General features: G+C 45.9%; 1 protein-coding gene across 1 annotated transcript in view; it reads right to left on the bottom strand.

Annotated features, from left to right (window-relative positions):
* The window catches only part of LOC147012762 (voltage-dependent P/Q-type calcium channel subunit alpha-1A-like), a gene marked incomplete at its 5' end in the record, with an annotated part of 328227 nt that overhangs the window by 34094 nt on the left and 273303 nt on the right, over positions 1-20830 (bottom strand). Inside the window, one exon of the mRNA XM_085853452.1 lies at positions 1362-1465. Within this exon, the coding sequence (XP_085709578.1) occupies positions 1362-1465 (104 nt within the window). The remainder of the gene's footprint in view (positions 1-1361; positions 1466-20830) is intronic.

Below are 20830 nucleotides of genomic sequence, written 5' to 3' on the forward strand. Positions count from 1 at the left end.
CGCCACATCAACACCAGACCAATTTATCAACACCAGACCAATTTATCAACACCAGACCAATTTATCAACACCAGACCAATTTATCAACACCAGACCAATTTATCAACACCAGACCAATTTATCAACACCAGACCAATTTATCAACACCAGACCAATTTATCAACACCAGACCAATTTATCAACACCAGACCAAAAAAGAAAAATGCGTTTTTCTTTGCTTTTAAGTGTGTTATCAAGTTCCAGTGGTGTGTTATAAACATGCACAGATTGGCATAGCCAGCTGCAACAGGTTTTTCAAAGGTCTCACAAAAAACGGTGAAACAAGAATAATAATCCAAGCAAAAACAATTGGCAAACAAAAAAAAAACAACACAAAAACATCACCCGTGGGCTTGGAACCCTAATGATGATGTCCTGAAACACCCCTTCCCCACCCCTGACAACACACTTGAAACACCCAGCGGCAGAAACAAAAGACTTGGTGGCTCTCCCTCCCACACTCTGCGTTCTCTGTCCAATCATCCTTCCTTCTCATTTCCATTATTTCTTTTTACAGCCTCGAAGGCTCGTGGTGGAGCTGCGATACAAATCACGCACAGACAGGTACATGAGACACCAGACTTGACTTGCACACAAACACAGCAGCTCAGATTTTCACACCTTTTGCCTCCAACCACCCTTGTGCATATGCAATAAATAGATGGAAGTAAGGAAGATGATTTATGTGGGAATTTAAAAGTTGAAATCCTCCTATTATATTTGTTTCTGACGTTCTGCCTTGTTTAGTGCCCATACCTTGCAACATTAATATAGATGATTATAACGATGATTTCACTTTGCTTCAACAGCACCTGGTGGAAAAGACCTTAGGGATTTGTTACTTCCAAGTTTTTTTTTTTTCTGGGTAACTTCACCATTACTTCATTCCGGAATGCATTTGGAGGTTGCTTGGGCATGAGATGCAGAATCGGGGGGTGGGACAGGGTGAGGGTGATGCAATGTTTTGGTAACCTCGACACATATTTCTGAGATCTGATGAGATTCCCATCAGATCTCGAACAGGTCCGATGAGAAATCCCAGGAGAGTTTGGTTCGGGCAAATGTGAGACTTATACAGCAGTTTATCCACACTAACATCCAAATGGAATGTGGAGTCTTTGTTTTCAACATATATCTCTGAATCTCTGTATCTCTCTATATATATCTCTCTCTATAAATGTTGATGTTTGTAAGTTGAAGGTAAAGGTTAGTCGACCAAGGACGCCAAGGACGGGCAACAATTATCAAAACAATACCAGTGGAATGATCTTCCACCGTTAGGTGTACACACGAATGATGGAAGCAAGGAAGTGCAAACCAACCTGTGGGTTCTCTTTGGCCTCCTGAAGTTTCTTGTTCTTACTCTGCCGGTAATAGTCATAGATCATCATAGCTGCATACACCTTTCCCACAGTGAGGTCTGATGCTGAAAGCACAAGATTTGGGAGTGACACAAGGAATGACACTGAAATCCAAGGGAAATCTAGACTGTCAATGCAAACCCTAGCTGGATTGTATGGAGGACACATCAAGATATTTCGCGCCAAATACAATGGTGGCCCACAGGGCAGGGTGAACAACCATTGTGCAGTCATGTTTCATGTTTAAAATACATCCGCTGGGGGGAGATACAAAAACAGACCCGTATTGTTTGTGCATTAAGAGGCCTGTCTTGCAGCATGGTCCCGAGAACACGTTAGGCCCATTATGTGCAGCAAAAGCAATAAAGTTTATGTTCGACTGCCCCACAATGTTACGGTGTTATGGGTTTTCAGTCCTGTCATGCTGTTTTAACTGTGTTTGGAGAGGAGCAGAGAGTAGGGGAAAGAAAACTGAAACATGCAGCACCATTTCTGGTTTGTAAATTAAATTTTAAGAAAAAGGAAACGTTTGTTTTCCTTGGAAATTTGATACTTTCAAATGATTGCTATTCCTTGAGTAATCTCAGCTTTGTACGTATTATATGAAATATACATATCAAGACCCAGTCACATCTATCACCCGTAATTGGAGATAATCGCCAATCAGCTCTCACTTAATCAATTACCCAGGTGGCTTGGATTATCAAATAAATTAATTCCCACGCTCTTACAGCCAAATAAAACTGCATGAAGACTTCTCACCCATAATTAGAGGAACGATAAATCAGCTCTCACCAAATCAATCTTCTTGGCCGCAATTAGGATTTGTATAATTTCATCACCACGTGACCCTTCGAGCTCGATAAGGTTGCATAAAGCAACCAATAAGAGCAAATCCAAAGCCAGGACTTAGTTATTTCAAACTCGTTTCGAGTGACTCCACAGCTGCAAGGCATTTGCACATTGTTCCTGCAAGAGAACTTCAGTGCTACAAATCCAAATCAGCCATTGCACCGGTTTCAACGCTTATCGCCGGATCATGAGCGATGGGCTAGATACAAATGCACAATCATAAACAATCAGACCCCTAATCTCAACTTTAATGTCTTGGGTCTGATCTCGACTTAATGTCCTGAAGGGTTTCACCAGTTCACTCTGAGGAGGACATTCTGCACCACGCTGACAAGGGTCATCAAGCCCAAAACACGTGTCCATGGACGTTCCCTCTCCAGGGTGGACTGGTCTATAAAATTTACAATTAAATTCTCTTTCTGGTTTTGGTTGAGGTACAATATTACTGGGAAGTAGGAGGCTGTATCTTTGCTAAACTCCTGCCTAATATGCGGAGCACATGTAACTCTTCAGCCAGATGAGCTTTTAAAAAATCCAGATTGTTCCTGGCTACCCCCACAACTGTTTTGTGTACCACAGACAGGTTAATGTGTGGCAGGCATTTTCTGTTGTTCAGGATGCATGGTGTAGCACTTCCTTCCTGGTTTCCACAACAGCAACAACAGGGTCTGATCTGGACTATATTTTACAAAACAAGACCCCTTCAAGGAAATCCAACACAGGTGGAGACCATTCAGCCCATCATGCCTGTGCGAACACCACACCAACCCATCGACACAAGATCCGAGGAATAAAATGCAAAAAAAATGTTTAATTAAAGAAATAAATTATTATTATTATTATTTTTTGTAGTTTTTTGTAGTTTTTGTATTGTTTCCCCCTTTTTCTTTCCCTCAGGGGAGGGGGCATGGGCTTGGTTAAAAACACACACCATCAACCACACAACCCCCCTTGACAAGATCACCACCAGCAGCACTCTGTGCACATGTACACAATCACCCATCAATGCTCAAACTACCTAAAAGTCTTATCAACATCCCCATACCCCTCTATCTCCATAACTTCCAGGTACCTATCGAATTCTAATTTAAACATCTACTTTTTCTGCTGCCACAACCTTTCCAGGGAGACCATTCCATGCATTAACTACTCTGTGAGAGAATGACCCCTGTCTTACTACCATCTTAACTCTCCTCTTCTTTACTCTCAGGCTATGGTCCCTGGTTCTGTCACTGTCTACTCTGTTGAATAATTCATCTGCACTTATTTTATCTCTACCTTTCATTATCTTAAACATCTCTATCATATCTCCTCATAACCGCCTCCTTTCTAGTGTATAGAGCCCTGTCTCCTTTAGCCGCTCCTCATAGCTGAGTCTCGCTAGGCCTGAAATCAATCTCGTAGACCTTCGCTGAACCCTCTCTATGGCATCTATGTCCTTCCGGAACTGTGGTGACCAGAACTGCACACAATATTCTAGATGTGGCCCTCACTAAATTCCTGTACAATGTTAACACCTCCTCTTTTGATTTATAAATGATCCCCCTCCTTATACAGCCTAAAACCCTATTTGCTTTACCTATAGCTGCCTGGCCCTGTGCTGCCTACTTACCTCCCATATCTATTACCACTCCCGGATCCTTCTCCTGTGTGACACACTCCAAAATTACCCCTTGCATCCAGTAATCTCTATTTTCATTGTTCTTTCCCATCCCCAACACCTTACACTTGCTCAGATTAAACTCCATCTGCCAATCATTTGCCCAATCTGCACAAGCAATCATCAATACATTCCTGTATCTGTTCACCACTCCCTCTGCTACCCACCTTACCTCCAAGCTTTGTGTCATCTGCAAATTTGGAAAGCTTACTCTTTACCCCATTATCCAAATCGTTGATGTAAATATTGAATAGCAATGGTCTGAGTATTGATCCCTGAGGTACCCCGCTACTTACATCCTCCCAGCAAGACATCCTCCCACCACAGCCACTCTTTTCTTCCTATCACTAAGCCAGTTTGCAATCCAATTAGTTACCTGACCAGCCACGACACAAGCCCTCACTTTGGCTAACAACCTCCGATGTGGTACCTGTAATGTCTGGAGGGCAGTGAGGCACGTAGAGTCATGAGGGTTGCCGTAACTCTATTTATTGCGTGTCCGGATGTACACTACTGTAGACTACCACACGCCTCTAGCGGTGCGAACAACTATATGCATTGCGGACACGTGACTACCAACACCACTCCTCCACGCCCCCACAACGCTCTCCGCATTGTGCTTTGCACGCGTATGCCAATACGCCACATTCCTCCTCCTAAAAGTATGATTACACTGAACAACAAATTTCAAAAAAAAATTTTTACTGGAGATTTGTAAAGTGATTAAGACTAATTTGGGTACGCTGATTTCAAAAATCATAACCGTTTTGCTGTATCACATCAGGATTTTCAGGAACAGAAATATTCCCATTGCCTAGAAGTCAGGATTTCAATGAAATTTACATATGTCTTTAACATGTCTATTTCGTACAATTGTTGTTAACTTGTGTTATATTTCTTTCTTTCAGATAAAGATGAGTAGGCGTTCCTGTACCAATCATCCTGACAACTTCTGTTATGTCTGTGGTCGGTATACCAAAAAAGATCAACAGCGAAGTATATCTACAGCAGTGAAAATGAAGGCCGCCTACTTTCACTACTTCGGGTGTAAGGTGGGGGACCAAGAACAGAGCTGGGCACCACACATCTGCTGCACAAGCTGTCACACAACCTTGACTCAGTGGTTGGTGGGCAAGCACGCGAGCATGCCATTTGCGGTGCCCATGATATGGCGTGAGCCGCAGGATCATCATGATGATTGTTATTTCTGCTGCACAAGCATCGCCGGCTTCAACAAGAAGAATAAAGGTCACATCAAGTACGCTGACTGCGTCTCTGCTCATAAACCTGTGCCTCATGATGACGAGAACCCCGTTCCAACACCTCCAGCTGATCAGAACATAGCTGTAAGCAGTGGTGAAGAGGATGGTGATGATGAACCTTTTGAACCCGACACTCAAGAATCACACCTTCTGAACCAGGGAGACTTAAATGATCTTGTAAGAGATCTCTCGCTGTCAAAGGCGAAGGCAGAGCTGCTTGGATCAAGGCTGCAGCAGTGGAATCTACTTGAACCTAACACCAAGATATCCTTGTTCAGAGCACGTCACAGAGACATGGCTGAGTTCTTTGAGATGGAAGACACGATGACATTCTGCAGTGACATCAACGGTCTGTTGAAAGAACTTGGGTGTGATCACGATCCTGCAGACTGGCGCCTCTTCATCGACTCGGGGAAGAACAGCTTGAAGGCTGTTTTGCTCCACAATGGCAACAAGAAACCATCAGTCCCACTGGCTCACGCGTTCGGCATGACAGAGACCTATGAGACTATGCGGCAGCTGCTTGATTCCATCAAGTACAATGACTTCAACTGGCACATCTGCGGAGACTTGAAAGTGGTGGCGCTGTTGTTAGGGCTGCAGTCAGGCTACACGAAATACATGTGCTTCCTTTGTCTCTGGGATAGCAGAGACGACAAGAATCACTGGACGAAGAAAGATTGGGAAGAGCAAAAAGAGCATGTACCTGGTCGACACAACGTGAAGCATGTCGCCCTTGTCGACCCAGCCAAGGTTTTCCTTCCACCACTCCACATAAAGCTCGGCTTGATGAAAAGTTTTGTACGGGCAATGGATCTGAATGGGCGTGGGTTTTTATACCTCAAGGAAAAGTTTGGCAACACCTTGTCGGAGGCCAAGATCAAGGCTGGTGTCTTTGTTGGACCGCAAATCCGACAGATTATGAAGGACGAAACTTTTCCGACAACTCTAAACCCCAAAGAGCTGGCAGCGTGGAGGAGCTTCAAAGCTGTGACGGACAACTTCTTGGGGAACGAGCGGGCGGACAACCATGAAGAAATAGTGCAGCAGCTGCTGGAGTCCTTCAGGAAACTTGGCTCCAGGATGTCCCTGAAAATCCATTTCCTACACCAGCACCTGAACTTCTTCCCTGACAACTTGGGAGCAGTCTCGGACGAGCACGGCGAGCGATTCCACCAAGAGATTTGACTCATGGAGACGCGTTACCAAGGGCGGCACAACCCGAACATGATGGGCGATTTCTGCTGGTTCCTGCATCGTGAAACTGACACAGAGCAGCACAAACGCAAAGCCAAATGCCTAAAGCATTTTTAATTACATTCTAGTGGAGTTTTTCTGTAATTTCTATAATTTTGAAGCATTCATGATGAAATAAATGAATAAATGAATTTTTGTAAATTTCATTGAAATCCTGACTTCTAGGCAATGGGAATATTTCTGTTACTGAAAATCCTGACGTGATACAGCAAAACGGTTATGATTTTTGAAATCAGCGTACCCAAATTAGTCTAAATCACTTTACACATCTCCAGTAAAAAATTTTTGTTGTTCAGTGTTATAAAATGACAATTATAATGATAAGCATAATTGGCAAAGCATACTACGACATAAAAAACAAAGAGGAACAAAACGACATGAACCATGAAAAATCCTCCCAGTACCACCTAACCCTGGGGTGATGGTCGGCCGTGAATCAAACCCAGACGGCACGAAAGAAAACGTGCTTCATCTGCACAACCTGTTACAATAATGCCATCGTTTTAATCTGGCCCATAATTCAGCCCTCTAATCCCCATCACAACATTTACTGTGTTGATGCGAGTGAGTTGAATCCCGAATGCAGTGGACTGGTGCTCGAGTACTGAGTTGCACGACGAAGCCAATGATGCCTGCAGACCACAATAACCATGGCCATGTTAAAGATATAAAGAGGAAAGTTTGGGAGCACAGTATCACAATGCAGCAGAAGCGCGCCCAGGCGGCCCATGCTTACACGCCTGCCGGCGAGGTCGCGGTGACACGCTGAGATGAACCTCCCGCGCCCCCAGCCGACAAGCTTGCTCGTCCCCCACAGACAGAAACAGGTAAACACGCTGAGTCCGCCAGACATGAGGGCGCCGTCGCTGGCGGGAGCAGCGGGGAGGGCGGCCTTGGGAAGATAACACCCTGCACCCGCGAGAGTAACGGGAGGGTGACGCTGAACAGCGAACCTGCCCTGGCTCCCCGCCCTTAACCCGAACCAGGCAATTAGCTGGCTCTATTACCAGCCATCCCACAACAAAACCGCGCATTAGCCCCGGGTGCAACACCGCCCCTGCCACTGACCCCTTTGGACGCAGCAACTCCAGCCGAGACCTCAACGCACGTCCATACAGACGACCAGCGTTGACTGGATATATATCAGGGTCATATAACAGCAAAACATCGTCTGCGCCGAGGAAAACTCCTCTTTACGTATAGCGCGTTCCCACAGTATAATTCTAACACATGAGGGGGCAGCGAACCGCGGACTGTCATCAAAGCCGGAGATCTGAAAGACCTCTTTATTCGCAATGATCGTCCGCGAGCTCTTCACATCAAAGAAAGCATTGATCCCAATCAAACACATCTTGCTCACACGCGGACTGTCGGCATTTGCGTTTATAACGCCAAGCTGAATCACTCATGCTGCGAGAATCAAACAGACAACAATTAACAAATCATGAACCACGCTGCCCGCACGCCTCTTGGTTGTCATGACGTTGAGGCGACTTGCGTGCAGGTCCCCATCTGAACGTCGAAGAGGACACTGTCGATGGTCGCATTCCACGAGCTTCTTGAATGCGACCGGCTCGCTCCAATCCCCCGCTGAAATCACCTGAACGACACGGGTGTGCACTGTATTATGAGCGCAGCGCAAGCGCGAGAGTCTGTCGCAGCTGGCATGGCCCCCGTTGCTCCTGAACAGTATATCGTAGTTGCAGGAAGCAATGAACGGAAACCCATGTTGCATCGTCGCAGCTCCTGCTGCCGGGACCTCGCCCTCGGGTCTCGAGGGAGGCCCGGGCCCAAACGGAGGTATGGGCCCCGAAGGAGACACAGGTGCACCTGGAGGTACGCACTCCGAAACAGGAACCTCCTCCCACCGAAACTCTAATCGGCCCGGCACGGGACGTCCAAGGCCACTGGCTGGCGCCGTCCAGTCTAGCCTGTGGCTAGCCAGCCAGTCCCGGCCCAAAAGGGCGGGTCCCTCCCCTCGTACCACAAACAATGAGAGTAGGTCGCTTTGACCTTGGAAGACCACCGAGACGTCTGTCACAGCAAGTGGTGCAATCGCTTCGCCGGTGTACGTGTACAGCGAAAAGGTCATCTTGACCAGGTGAATACCGCGGAGGTCACAAGCGGTCTGTTCGCCCATGACCGACACCGCGGCCCCGATATCAACTTGAAACACGATCGGTGCCCCGTTCACCTCAACCTCCACTGTCATTGGTCTTGTTACCTCCGGACCAATTGAAAACAGGCTCAACATCGGCTGCATTTCCAGCTCCGGGCCGCCGGGATCACTCTGCCCAGGCTGCAGGCCGCGCTCCAGGTCGCTGGGGTCGTCCCGCACCTCGCTATCCAAGACCTTAACGGCGGCCCACGCCATTCGACACACACGCTTCAGATGTCCCACCTTGTGACAATGCAAACACACGGTGTTTTTATACGGGCACACCCGCCGCAGGTGCTGCCCTCCACACCCCCAACACCCCTGTGTGTTCATCTCGCTGCCCGCGCGGCCATGCTGCGGCGTGTGGCCCCGGCCCGCACCGAAAGGCGTGCGCGTGGCCTGGGGAACCTGGGTCATCGCGTGGACCCCGGGGTCACCCGACATGTCCCAGCTGGGATCACCCGTCATGCCCTGGCCGGTGATGGCGCGAACATCTCTGAGTGTCTGCTCGACAGCTGAAGCAGTCTCGACCGCCGAGTGGAATGTAATGTCGACACCTCGCATTCGCAGAATCGCCGACACCATCTTCGCATCTTGCAACCCAGAAATAAAGCGATCTCTGAGTCGAGCTGGACGCTCCTCTGCCGTGAACTTGCAAGCCACAGCCGAATGCTTCACCAGCGCCACGAAATCTGCGACGCGCTCCTCCGCACCCTTCGCGAGGTGATCGAACTGGTATCGAGCCAGCTGCAATGACTTCTCTGGCGCCATGTGGGCTTTCATCTTCTCTACCACGTCCTGAAACGACAGCCCGTCGTCACTGGGCTTGTCCGGCGCCACCAAATCACTTAGCAGTCGATAATGTTCCATTGATAGCGAGGCGAGCAAGATCGATTTGCGCTTGCTCTCGTCGTCTACATCATTCGCGTGGAAATAGCACCCCAACTGCTCTGCAAACAATTCGAAGTCGTCTCCGACGAAGACGGGCACTCGTCCGTGCGCCATGCCCTGACCTTCCACCATCCTCGAGCCATCCTGCCGTTCACTCGACGCGAATTTGCAGGTGACGGTGAGATGTCTGGCTGCAGGACTCGACCCGCACTGAAGACTGTGCGTGCGGGCACGCGAAACTCACGATGCGCTTCCCTGGACTCCTCGCCAGGTGATCGAACTCGAACCGTGCTAGCTGCGCTGATTTTCCCGGCGCTCCGTGCGCCCTACAATCCAATTGCTCCAGCAAAAGACCCAAAGTCAACACCGAGGAAAACCAGGCACTCTGCACGCGTCGATCCGAAACAGCCTCGTCGCCAAGTGTAATGTCTGGAGGGCAGTGAGGCACGTAGAGTCGTGAGGGTTGCCGTAACTCTGTTTATTGTGTGTCCAGATGTACACGACTGTAGACTACCACACGCCTCTAGCGGCGCGAACAACTATATGCATTGCGGACACGTGACTATCAACACCACTCCTCCACGCCCCCCACAACGCTCTCCGCATTGTGCTTTGCACGCGTATGCCAGTACCTTATCAAATGCCTTCTTAAGGTCTAGATATACTACGTCCACTGCCTTTCCCTCATCCACCCAATCAGACATTGCTTCACAGAACTCTCAAAGATTTGTTAAACAGGAACTACCTTTGGTAAACCCACGCTTATTACAACACTGACTATCTTTAATTAGTTTGTATTTATTTAAATGGTTCCTCATCTGGTCCTAAATTAATGTCTCCAACACCTTCCCCAAAACTGAAGTCAACCTAACAGGTGTATAGTTTCCCAATTCTTCTCTGGATCCTTTCTTAAATAATGGTGTTACATTTGCTACTCTCCAATTCTCCGGTACCTGTCCTGACTCCAGTGAGCTATTGAAAATATCTGTTAACATCTCGCTTACCTGCTCAGCTACCTCCATCAATACTCTCAGGTGTATATTATCTGGACCCGGAGCCTTATCTTCTCTTAGATTTCCGAGCTGTTCCTTTACTTCCTCCACTCCAACTTGGATTTTCTGTAAAAGCCCTTCCTCACTTCCTCGAGAGATACTCTCAGATATTGGCATTTCTCCTGAATGTTCTTGTGTTAAAGTTAAAGAAAAATACCTGTTTAATAAGCCTGCCATCTCACTTTCATCACGAACCACTCTCCCGGTGCTCTTCCTCAATGTGCCCACACTGGTCCTCACCTGTTCTTTTCCCCTGATATACTTAAAGAAAGCCTTGTTATTATGTTTAATATTCTTAGCCATGTCCTTCTCATACTCTCTTTTGGCTTGCCGAGTTATTTTCTTAACTTGCCTGTTTACTCCGATAGTGACATAAATCCAACTCCAGTCCTGTTATTTTAAACATAATAAATGCCTTTTGGTTCTCCTTCGTAGCGTTCCTTATCTCACTGCTCACCCACCCTGGTCTCTTTCCACTTCTAGTTTTACACCTCATTGGAATGTACTTATTCTGCACTACACACATTTGGTCCTTCAAGGTTTCCCATTTTTCTGATGCTGATTGTCCTGTTGTTCAAGTCTCCCAATCTACATCACCCAATTCTCTCCTCCTACCCTCAAAGTTTGCCTTCCTGAAATCTAATAGCCTTACCCTACGATCCTGAACTCTAACCCTCAACAGAATCTTTGCACACACAATGTTATGGTCACTTGCTCCGAAATGCTCCCCAACCTCCACCTCCTCCACCATATTGGGATCGTTACTTAAAAGGTCTAACACTGCACTCCCCCTCATGGGCTTATCTACAAACTGGGTTAAAAAACAATCCTGGACTAAAACTAGTAAATCCTCATCTGCTCCGCCCTTTCCCTGTTCCTGGACCCAATCTATACCTAAGCGAGTTTAAATCCCCCATAATCAATACTCTTCCCTGACCACATGCCCTTGTGAATTCTTCATGTCCTCCTCCTTCCTCCTCTTCCTTCCCACCCGGAGCCCTATTAAAGCATCCCACCAGTATCTTACTGTTTTTACAATCTCTAATCTCTACCAATAAAGACACCTCAACATTTATTCCTTCCTTAATGTCAGTCACCTCTTTCTCTTGATGCCCTAACAGCTGTCCTTTACCCAAATTGCTACACCTCCTCCTATTCTCTCCTTCCCATCACACCGATATACCTTGTAGCCTTCTAATCCTGTCCTCCAGTTTCTCCCCTCCTTAAACCATGTCTCACTCACTGCGACTATATCATACTCCTTGCTATCTACTTCGATTTCAAGCTCTTCCATCTTAATATTTAAACTTCTGACATTGGTACAGAATATATTTAACTTTTCAATTCCTGAAATTCTATTTTCCTGCCTGACCTTACTCATCCCAATTACTTCATCCATTCCTTCCTTTATAGCTTCCCTACCCTCCGCTAACCTAAAAAAGCCTGAATTCCTTCCTCAATTCCCACTGCAAACCTTGCTGCCCCCTTTCTATTTAACATACGGCCATCATTCCGGAAACACTCCCTTTGTACCCTAAATGTCCCCTAAACATATAAATGACAAGTGACAATTTATTTGCAATACAATACATGTCCCTGACCAATGTGATATTTTATAAGTCCAAAAAGGGCAAAAGTGTGAAAAAAATGACGAAATGCCCTGAAACTCAAACTTTTTCTGTAACTTATCATAGTAAAGCCAGCTACCACATTTCAGTTGAATATCTTAAAGGGTATAGGAAAAGAAAGTTTGAAAAACAACAGGTGGGTCGGATGGATGGACAGACGGAGAGCAAACCTATAGTCCCCTCCGGTGAAGCTGGTGGGGACTATTAACCATTCCTTTCATGTCGTGAGGTGCATTGGGCTGCCGAGACAGTTTCACTGGCAAAGAAGTACAATCCTGGACAGGTCGCCACTCTGATGCAGGATACTAGAATGGATTATTACCGCAGTATTAGCTGGTACTCATTTTGCCAACCTCGAAAGGATGACAGGCTGAGTCAACCAACCCGGTGTTATTTCAATGGATAGACAGTGGTTCAAACTCAGGAGCCTAAGATCTTAAACTAGCCACCTTCAATGGTAAGCCAACACTAGGCACACACACACGCATGCACGCACACACGCACGCACGCATGCACACACACACACACACACACACACACACACACACACACACACACACACACACACACACACACACACACACATGCACACACACACACATATACACATACAGTATATACAAATAAATATATACACTCTCTGAGATTCGGAGACCGGATAGTGGTGAGATCATGGTAGGTGTGTACACATCCGACTGGTCTGGTCAATCCGATGGTTACCCTGCCCAAGAAGTTGCAGTAGCTGTGTCCAATAAGCTGATTCCAATGATAATTGAGGTAACACCAGTCAACAAGCTTATTATGGGACTAAGGATTCGTCACTCCTTAGGTGTCATTTCCCTGGTCTCTGTTTATGCTCTGACTGAGGTGAGTGATCCCGTTGTGTAGGAGGCATTGTATGCCGTGCTCGAGTCTGTGGTTGATCAGTGCCCCAGGCAAGATTCTCTTCTCTTCTTGGGGGATTTCAATGCATCGACTGGCATTGATGGGGATGGTTATGAGATGTGTGTTAGTCCCCATGGGTCTGGAACTGTGAACCAGAATAGCACCAAGTTCCTTGTCTTTGCAAGAAGTTGTGGACTGAGGGTGGCTCGTTCATGGTTTCAGTGCCCACAGCCTCATCACTGGACTTGGCATTCCAATGCTGGTGGTTTGCAAAGGAGATTGCCCATGTGCTCATTGATGGTCGCTGGCGGATTTTCTCTGAAACTGCAGGGTCTCCCGGAGTGCTCAGTTCCTCGATATCAAACACAAACTTGTTGTAGCAACTTTGAAGTTGCAGCTCAAATCCAGGAGAATGGAACCATACCAGCCTAAGCTGGATGTTGCCAAGCTCAAGGATGAGAGGACAGCTGAGGAGTTTTCAAAGAGGCTAAGTGGGGATTTGGGGGGTCCAGGTGTTTTGGGGAATACTGGAGATCTGTGGAGTGCCTTTAACACTAACATCCTTGATGGGAACAATGGTTGTCTTAGAACCCACCATCAGGTGAAGAACTTTTTCTCTCAGTGGACACTGGATAGCAGTGACCAGTCGCCGGGCTGGGCTTAATGGCAGAGCTGAGCTGTTCAGGAAGCTGATGCATAAAGCTGTACATGCACTGATGGAAGACAAGGAGGTCTTTGTGCGAGAATTCTGTGAAGGAGTGGAGCATCACCTGTCAAGAGATTCTCATCCTGCTTACAGAGGAATTTGTGCATTGCATTCCTCCAAGCCCCTCCCTTGGTGTACTGAAGTTAAAGCAGAGGGTGGTGAGCTCTTGACAGAGGAGTCTGAAGTGAATGCCTGCTGGGCCGGTTACTTTCAGCAGCTGTACCAGGATGTCAGGGGTGTTAGTTGAGTTGGATGTCAGGGGTGTTACTATATATATTGCTGACCCTCCAATCAACTGTGAACCACCTTTATTTGTTGAAACACCGGCTGCGGTGAACCAGTTAAAAGGAGGGTAAAGCTCCTGGGATTTGTGGCATCCATGCTGAACTTCTCAAAGCTGGTAGAAATGTTGCACTCATGTCGTTGCATGCAGTTCTGTGCTGGTTGGAGCATGGGCATCATCCCAACTAACTGGAAGAGGGGCCTTGTTGTTCCTCTCTGGAAAGGAAGGGTGATCGCCAGGACTGAAACAACTACCGAGGGGTGAGGCTTCTCTCAGTGCCGGGCAAGGTCTTTGCTTGGATAATTATTGATAGAGTTTGCCACCATCTGCTTGAGCACCAGTATCACGAGCAGTCAAGCTCCACACCATAAGGGTTAACAATTGACCATGTCCTTGTTCTTCGGATCATCACCTAACGCAGACGAGAGTTTCGGTAAGGGTTGCTCAGCCGATGTTGATCTCTGCAAAGCATTTGATTAAGTGAATCGCGATGCCCTTTGGACGATTCTCGGTCTTCGTTGCCATCAAAACTGATCAATCTCATGTCTGAACTATACTCTGATACTGAGAATGTTATGAGATGTCGTGATACCATCTCCAACTTATTTCCACTTGTTACTGGAGTTTGTCAGGGGTGTGTACTGGCCCACACACTTTTCAGTACTTGTGTGTAGCTAATTATGCCCTGTTAATCCAGTCATAAACAAGCAAGAGCAGATACGGCCTCAGGTGATGTTTCATCCGCATTCCTGCAAGCTTCCTCAGGCCAAAATAACCCAAGCCTCAGTACATATCCAAGTGTTGCATGGCTGCTCAAGTCTCCAACAGACCACCTGAGGACCTGAAAGATTCTCTGGCCTAGATGCTCACGGTAGACACCGATGGTTTTGTGGGCTGTGGAAGGAAGAACAGGGTAAGCCCGTACCGATACGAGGCGGATCTGGCCCTGGTCGAGATGTTTGGCAGACTACGATCTAACAAATGGAGGGAGTAATTCTTTCTGGGGCAGCGAGGGTGGTGTGAGTGGGGAATAGAGGCACTTATGGATATAAGGCTGATGCTATATCAAGACGGCGCCCCATGGCTAATCGCACCTCCAACGGACTGCTTGGAAACTTGGAAATCGAGGGAGGAGATTTGGAGAGAGGGAAAAGTGGTGGGGCTGGAGAGGGAAGGCTCTCTAAGCCATGGAAAGGTTGGTCATCACTGAACATGCACGGCTTTGAGGCCTACGGCTCGTGGCACTGCATGGCTGCTCACATCTTCAATGGACCGTCTGAGGACTTGAATGATTCTCATGCCGAGTTGCTCACATGCCTCTGGTTTTGTGGGCTGCAAAGGGAAGAAGGAGGAAAGTCCAGAACGATAAGTGGCTGCTTTGGCCCTCGTCGAGATGTCAGGCGGCATGCGAGCTGATTCACGGAAGGCAAAATTCTTGCCTGGGCAGTGTGGGTGGAGAGTCATGGAGAGACAAATAGTGTTTTGAGAACAAGGAAAGAAAGAAAACCTCGAAAATAAGGACGCAGACCCCTTACATACAACACCCTGTGTTTCTGTGCAGCCACACCGTACAGCTGGAATGTGCACTAATAAAAAAATTGACTACTTCATCAAATGGGACAAAACATTATCACACAGTGAGTTAGTGATCTGCACCAGGGAGAAAAGCTGTGAAGGTGCTACCTGCTCTACTACGACCACCAAATATAAAGCTTCAAATGAGAGGCTCAAATAAGGAAAGTTGGATCTTCGAGGAAAAACAAATAAATCATCCTTTATTGCAAAATGGGGAGAGGACATTCACCAAAGTCAAAGCTTGGACACTAAGTATAACAGAAATAAATGATGCAGACCGACCCCTGGAGAGAGAACAAGTACAACCTGCTAACCCAAATGATATGACATCGACACAGACTGGAGGGATGAGAGCAATAATGGAAGGCAACGAGGACGACAACGGAGAACAACTGAGCAAAGAAGATAAGGACGATGAGGAGCAACATTAACTGGAAGAGTTGGCCAACAAAATAGAAAAGATGAGATTGATACCACTCAGGGAAAGACCACAACTCTGTGGAACATAAAACAACAAACGGACAAAAATTACTCATCAGGGGAATGAACCAAGCACTCAGAAGAATGACATCAAAATCATCCTCCTTAAAGGAAATCAGTACTGTGTGCTTTGCAGCTTCACTGCTCCCAGAATAAGTAACAGGCAAACAATGTCGTAAGAAGAACACACCAGGCCCTACAGAGAGAGAACAAGCACCACCATGGAAAGAGAGACTAATGAAACAAAGAGAACAACTGAGAAAGGAAACAGGACTAATGCAGCAATTCAAAAGAGGAAACCAAAGCCCAAAAGGTAATGAAGATAATCCAAAAAAGAAACACAAACAAACATAAAATTGAGAACAAAGACTGGGAGGTCATGGTTGCTGAAAAAAAAAATAAACTAAAAACGTAAATGATAGCAGGGAAGATGAAAAAATATATATTACATCGAGACGAAGTCAACAATTGGAGAAAGGAAAAACAGATGTTTGAAAATAATCCAAAAAGATTCGACTGCGAACTCGGGAAACAAAAGCAAAATCTCTCAAATCCTCCTGAAAAAAGATAAACTTAATGATTTCTGGAAAGGAATTTATAAAGACCCAAAAGAACATTAAAAGCTCCAGCCTGGATGGAATTTCAAACTTCAGCAACCAGATGCTCTCCACAATCACGGCGCTCGAGCATTCGACAACCTTGCAAAAAAATTCCTAAAAACCGGTGTGAATAGGAGTCACACGTGAAACTGAAACTGCAACAAATACCGCCCCAATGATTGCAAAAAAGACAAAATGAAAATATAAGGCGAAATGTCAACAGATATAGTCAACAACTGGGAAAACGATAAAAGAGCAGGGAGATTAAAAAAAAAAAGGCAGCTCATTGGAATGGCAAAGAAGAGGTCAGCTCAACTGGGATGGAGAACAAATCATAATAAATACCCAATAACCAAGGACACTTTACTAATAGATTTAAGAAAATGTCAGGATTAGCTCATTCGGACAGGTGTAGGTTCTGCAAAGTAGAAGCAGAAACTAGGAGTCAGCTCCTTTTGGGATGTAAAAAAACAGCTGCACACAAAGGCACAACAAAGTATATGGAGTAATCCACTGGAGCACATCTACAAAAATTTCAAAATCCCAGTTCCAGAAAACTCATGTAAACATGAACCAAAAGAAATCATTGAAAACGAGGACGTAATGCTCACATACAACCCAATGATACCCAATCGAGCATGAACAGAGAAACCAAAGCATTGCAACCAGATATAGGACCGAGGTACAAAAAAGGAAAAGACGACATGGCTCATTCAGATGTCATTACCAAGTTATTTTGGCCTAAACTTCGAGACCTTCATGACCAGGGAGACCAGGAAGGACTCGTTCCACATTCTGAAACCCACATATGGAGACAACAACCAATGATACAAACACACACACCTTGTTTTTTATTTATGTTTCTCACAATTCTCTTTTTCACTCACACACACACACACACACACACACACACACACACACACACACACACACACACACACACACACACACACACACACACACACACACACACACACACACACACACACACACACACACACACACACACACACACACACACACACACACACACAATTGAGGTGGATACTTCGTGACTTGGTAGGTCTCCGTTCCCTCTCCTAAAACCCATTCACATGTGGAGAGAGCAGTCAACAATAGCAACTAACATGCAGTACACTCCCTCGTCACACACTTCGGCCCCCCTCTCATCCTGCCCCCATCTCAACTTCAACATCGTCCTGCCCCCTCTCAACTCCCCCCCTGCTACTCTCCCTCCCAACTTCACCCCTGCTCCTCCCGACTTCGCCCCCTCCCCGGCTTCCCCCTCCCCCTCTCCTTGCTCCTTTCCAAATCCCTATGTCCTATCAGCAGCTCAGCTTCCCCTGTCCCTAACTGTGTGAACCTCAAACATCCGAGGCTTCCATTTCAAACTGATAGATCTCTCAATCCAGACAGCTGCTGATGAACTGGCCATTATCTGCTTAAATGAATCCTTCCTCCCACAGGACACCCCTGCCTAATTATTGTCTCTCTCTGGCTTTTGTCTCCTCAGGTTTGATTGATCTGAATCCCATCCTGGTGGTGAAGTCATGCTTTACATAAAAAACCCAATTTTTCACTCACCATGTGCTGCTCTTACACCTCCCAAACTCCAGGTGTACCTCTGGTTGTGACTTCCACTCCGTTCTCACCTCATGTTTGACCATGTGTTGCATCGTCCTCCCAACAGTGATGACTCCATCTACAGTGCCGATAGAAAGTCTGCATCCTCTTTCAAAACCTTCACCTTTTGTTGTTTTATAGCCTGAAATTAAATTACTTTAACTCAGACCTTTTTCACCTTTATTTACACATCGTAACCCACAACGTCCAAGTGAAAAACATTCTACAAATTTCAGAAAATTATTAAAAATACAAAACTAGAATATCTTGGCTGGATAAGTGTCCACCCCCCTTATAATGGCAATTGTAAACTAGAATGGGCACTCATAGAGCGCATACCTTCGCCGCCACTACTTTTTTTGTTCTTGGTATGAGTGTGGGGAACTGGTTTCATATGAATGTTCTTATGACACAAACCACATATCTATAATGTCATGACCCCCCCCGACTTTCGGGGGCTACGGACTAAACAACAATCAACTCACGTCGTTTTGGCGAGTCTTCACTCGCAAGCTCGGTGAATACAACGTTTCAACAAGAGAAGGTAATCTCGTTTGATGCTGGTTTCATGCAAATCGAATAAGAATTGACTGAGTTATGCCAAAAACCGCATATTTTTCAAGGGCGTGACCCCCCCCCCGACATTTTACCCCAACCGGTGACATGTGTTATGACGTCATTGTGTCACAAGATTGGGCATTAAATTCTGAACATTTTGGTGCTGGGTTAATGTAAAGCGGACAAGAATTGACCGCATTATGACAAAAACCGCATATTTTTCAAGGTCGTGACCCCCCTGACTTTTGAACCCTAACCGGTAACAAGAGTATGGGCGTCATTGTGTCATATTGCATATCACAAGATGAGGCGTTGAATTCTGAACATTTTGGCGTTAGTTGCATGCAAATTGAATAAAAATTAACCGTGTTATCGTAAAAAAGACGATTTTGACCTTTTCGTGACCTTGACCTTGACATTTGACCCGAATGATCCCAAAATATAATCGAATGCTTCCTGGCTAATAACCAATCATCCCACCAAATTTCATGCAATTCGGTTTAATACTTTTTGAGTTATACGAATCACAAGATTACAAATAAATAAATAAATAACTAAATAAATACACGCCGACCAAAACATAACCTTTCGCAGAATGCGAAGGTAATTAGCTCAGGTATAACCAATCACCTTCAAATTCACACCAAGTTAATTGACCCCCACCAGTGTTACATTTTAGTGTTTCAGAATAAAATCAGCTGTTCCTGTCGGTTTACTCTGCTGGATAGTGCATTTCACAGCAAAGACTCAACTTTGAGCTTCAAGGAGCTTTCAAAAGATCTCTGGGATAAAGTTGTGCAAAGGCACAGATCAGGGGATGAGTATAAAAAATATTCCAAAAGCCTTGAATATCCCTTGGAGCACAGTCAAGACAATCATGAAGAACTGGAAGGTGTATGGTTCCACCAAGACTCTGCCGAGATCAGGACATCACCCCACGCTGGATGACCAAGCGAGGAGACTGCTCAGAGAGGCCACCAAGAGGCCAATAGCAACTTTGAAAGAGCTGTAGGCCTTTATGGCAAAGACTGGTCACTGTGTGCATGTGACAATATCCCAAGCACTCCACAACTCTGACCTATACAGTAGGGTGGCAAGAAGGAAGCCATTACTCAAACAAGCCAACCTTGAGGTTTGAAATATGCAAAAAAAAAAAAAACCATTCCAGAGGTTTTGAAGCCATGTGGTAAAATGTTTTGTGGTCTGACGAAACCAAGATGGAACTTTTTGGCCGAAAAGCAAAATATTACATTTGGTGCAAACCCAACACTGAATATCACCCAAAGAACACCTTCCCTACTGTGAAGCATGGTGGTGGCAGCATCATGTACTGGGGATGTTTCTTATCAGCAGGGACTGGGGCACTTGTCAGGACAGAAGGGAAAATGGATGGAGTAAAATACAGAAAAATCCAAGAGGAAAACCTGCTACCCTCTGTAAGAAAGCTGAAATTGGGACGGAAGTTCAACTTTCAGCATGGCAATGACCCGGATCACACAGCCAAAGCCACAATGGAATGGCTAAGGAACAAAAATATAAATGTTCTTGAGTGGCCCAGTCAGAGCCCCGATCTAAGTCTAATCGAAAATCTGTGGCATGATTTGAAGGTTGCTGGCCATCAACGCTCCCCATGCAACTTGACTGAGCTTGAACAGTTTTATCCAGAAGAATGGGGAAATATTACCCAATAAAGGTGTGCAAAGTTGTTAGAGACCTATCCCAACAGACTTACAGCTGTAATTGCTGTCAAAGGTGCTTCCACCAAGTATTAACTCGGGGGGACGGGGCGGTGGACACTTATCCAACCAAGATATTCTTGTTTTGTATTTTTAATTATTATTTTTGTTTTTCAGAATTTGTTTTTCACTTGGAAGTTGTGGCTTACAATGTGTGAATAAAGGTGGGAAAAGTCTGTTTTAACGCAATTTCATTCCAGGTTACACGGCCACAGAAGGTGAAAA

The sequence above is a fragment of the Eptatretus burgeri genome, chromosome 14 (genome assembly GCF_056783735.1).
Source record: "Eptatretus burgeri isolate ZD-2024b chromosome 14, Ebu_testis_v1, whole genome shotgun sequence".
In the NCBI taxonomy this organism is placed as follows: Eukaryota; Metazoa; Chordata; class Myxini; order Myxiniformes; family Myxinidae; genus Eptatretus; species Eptatretus burgeri.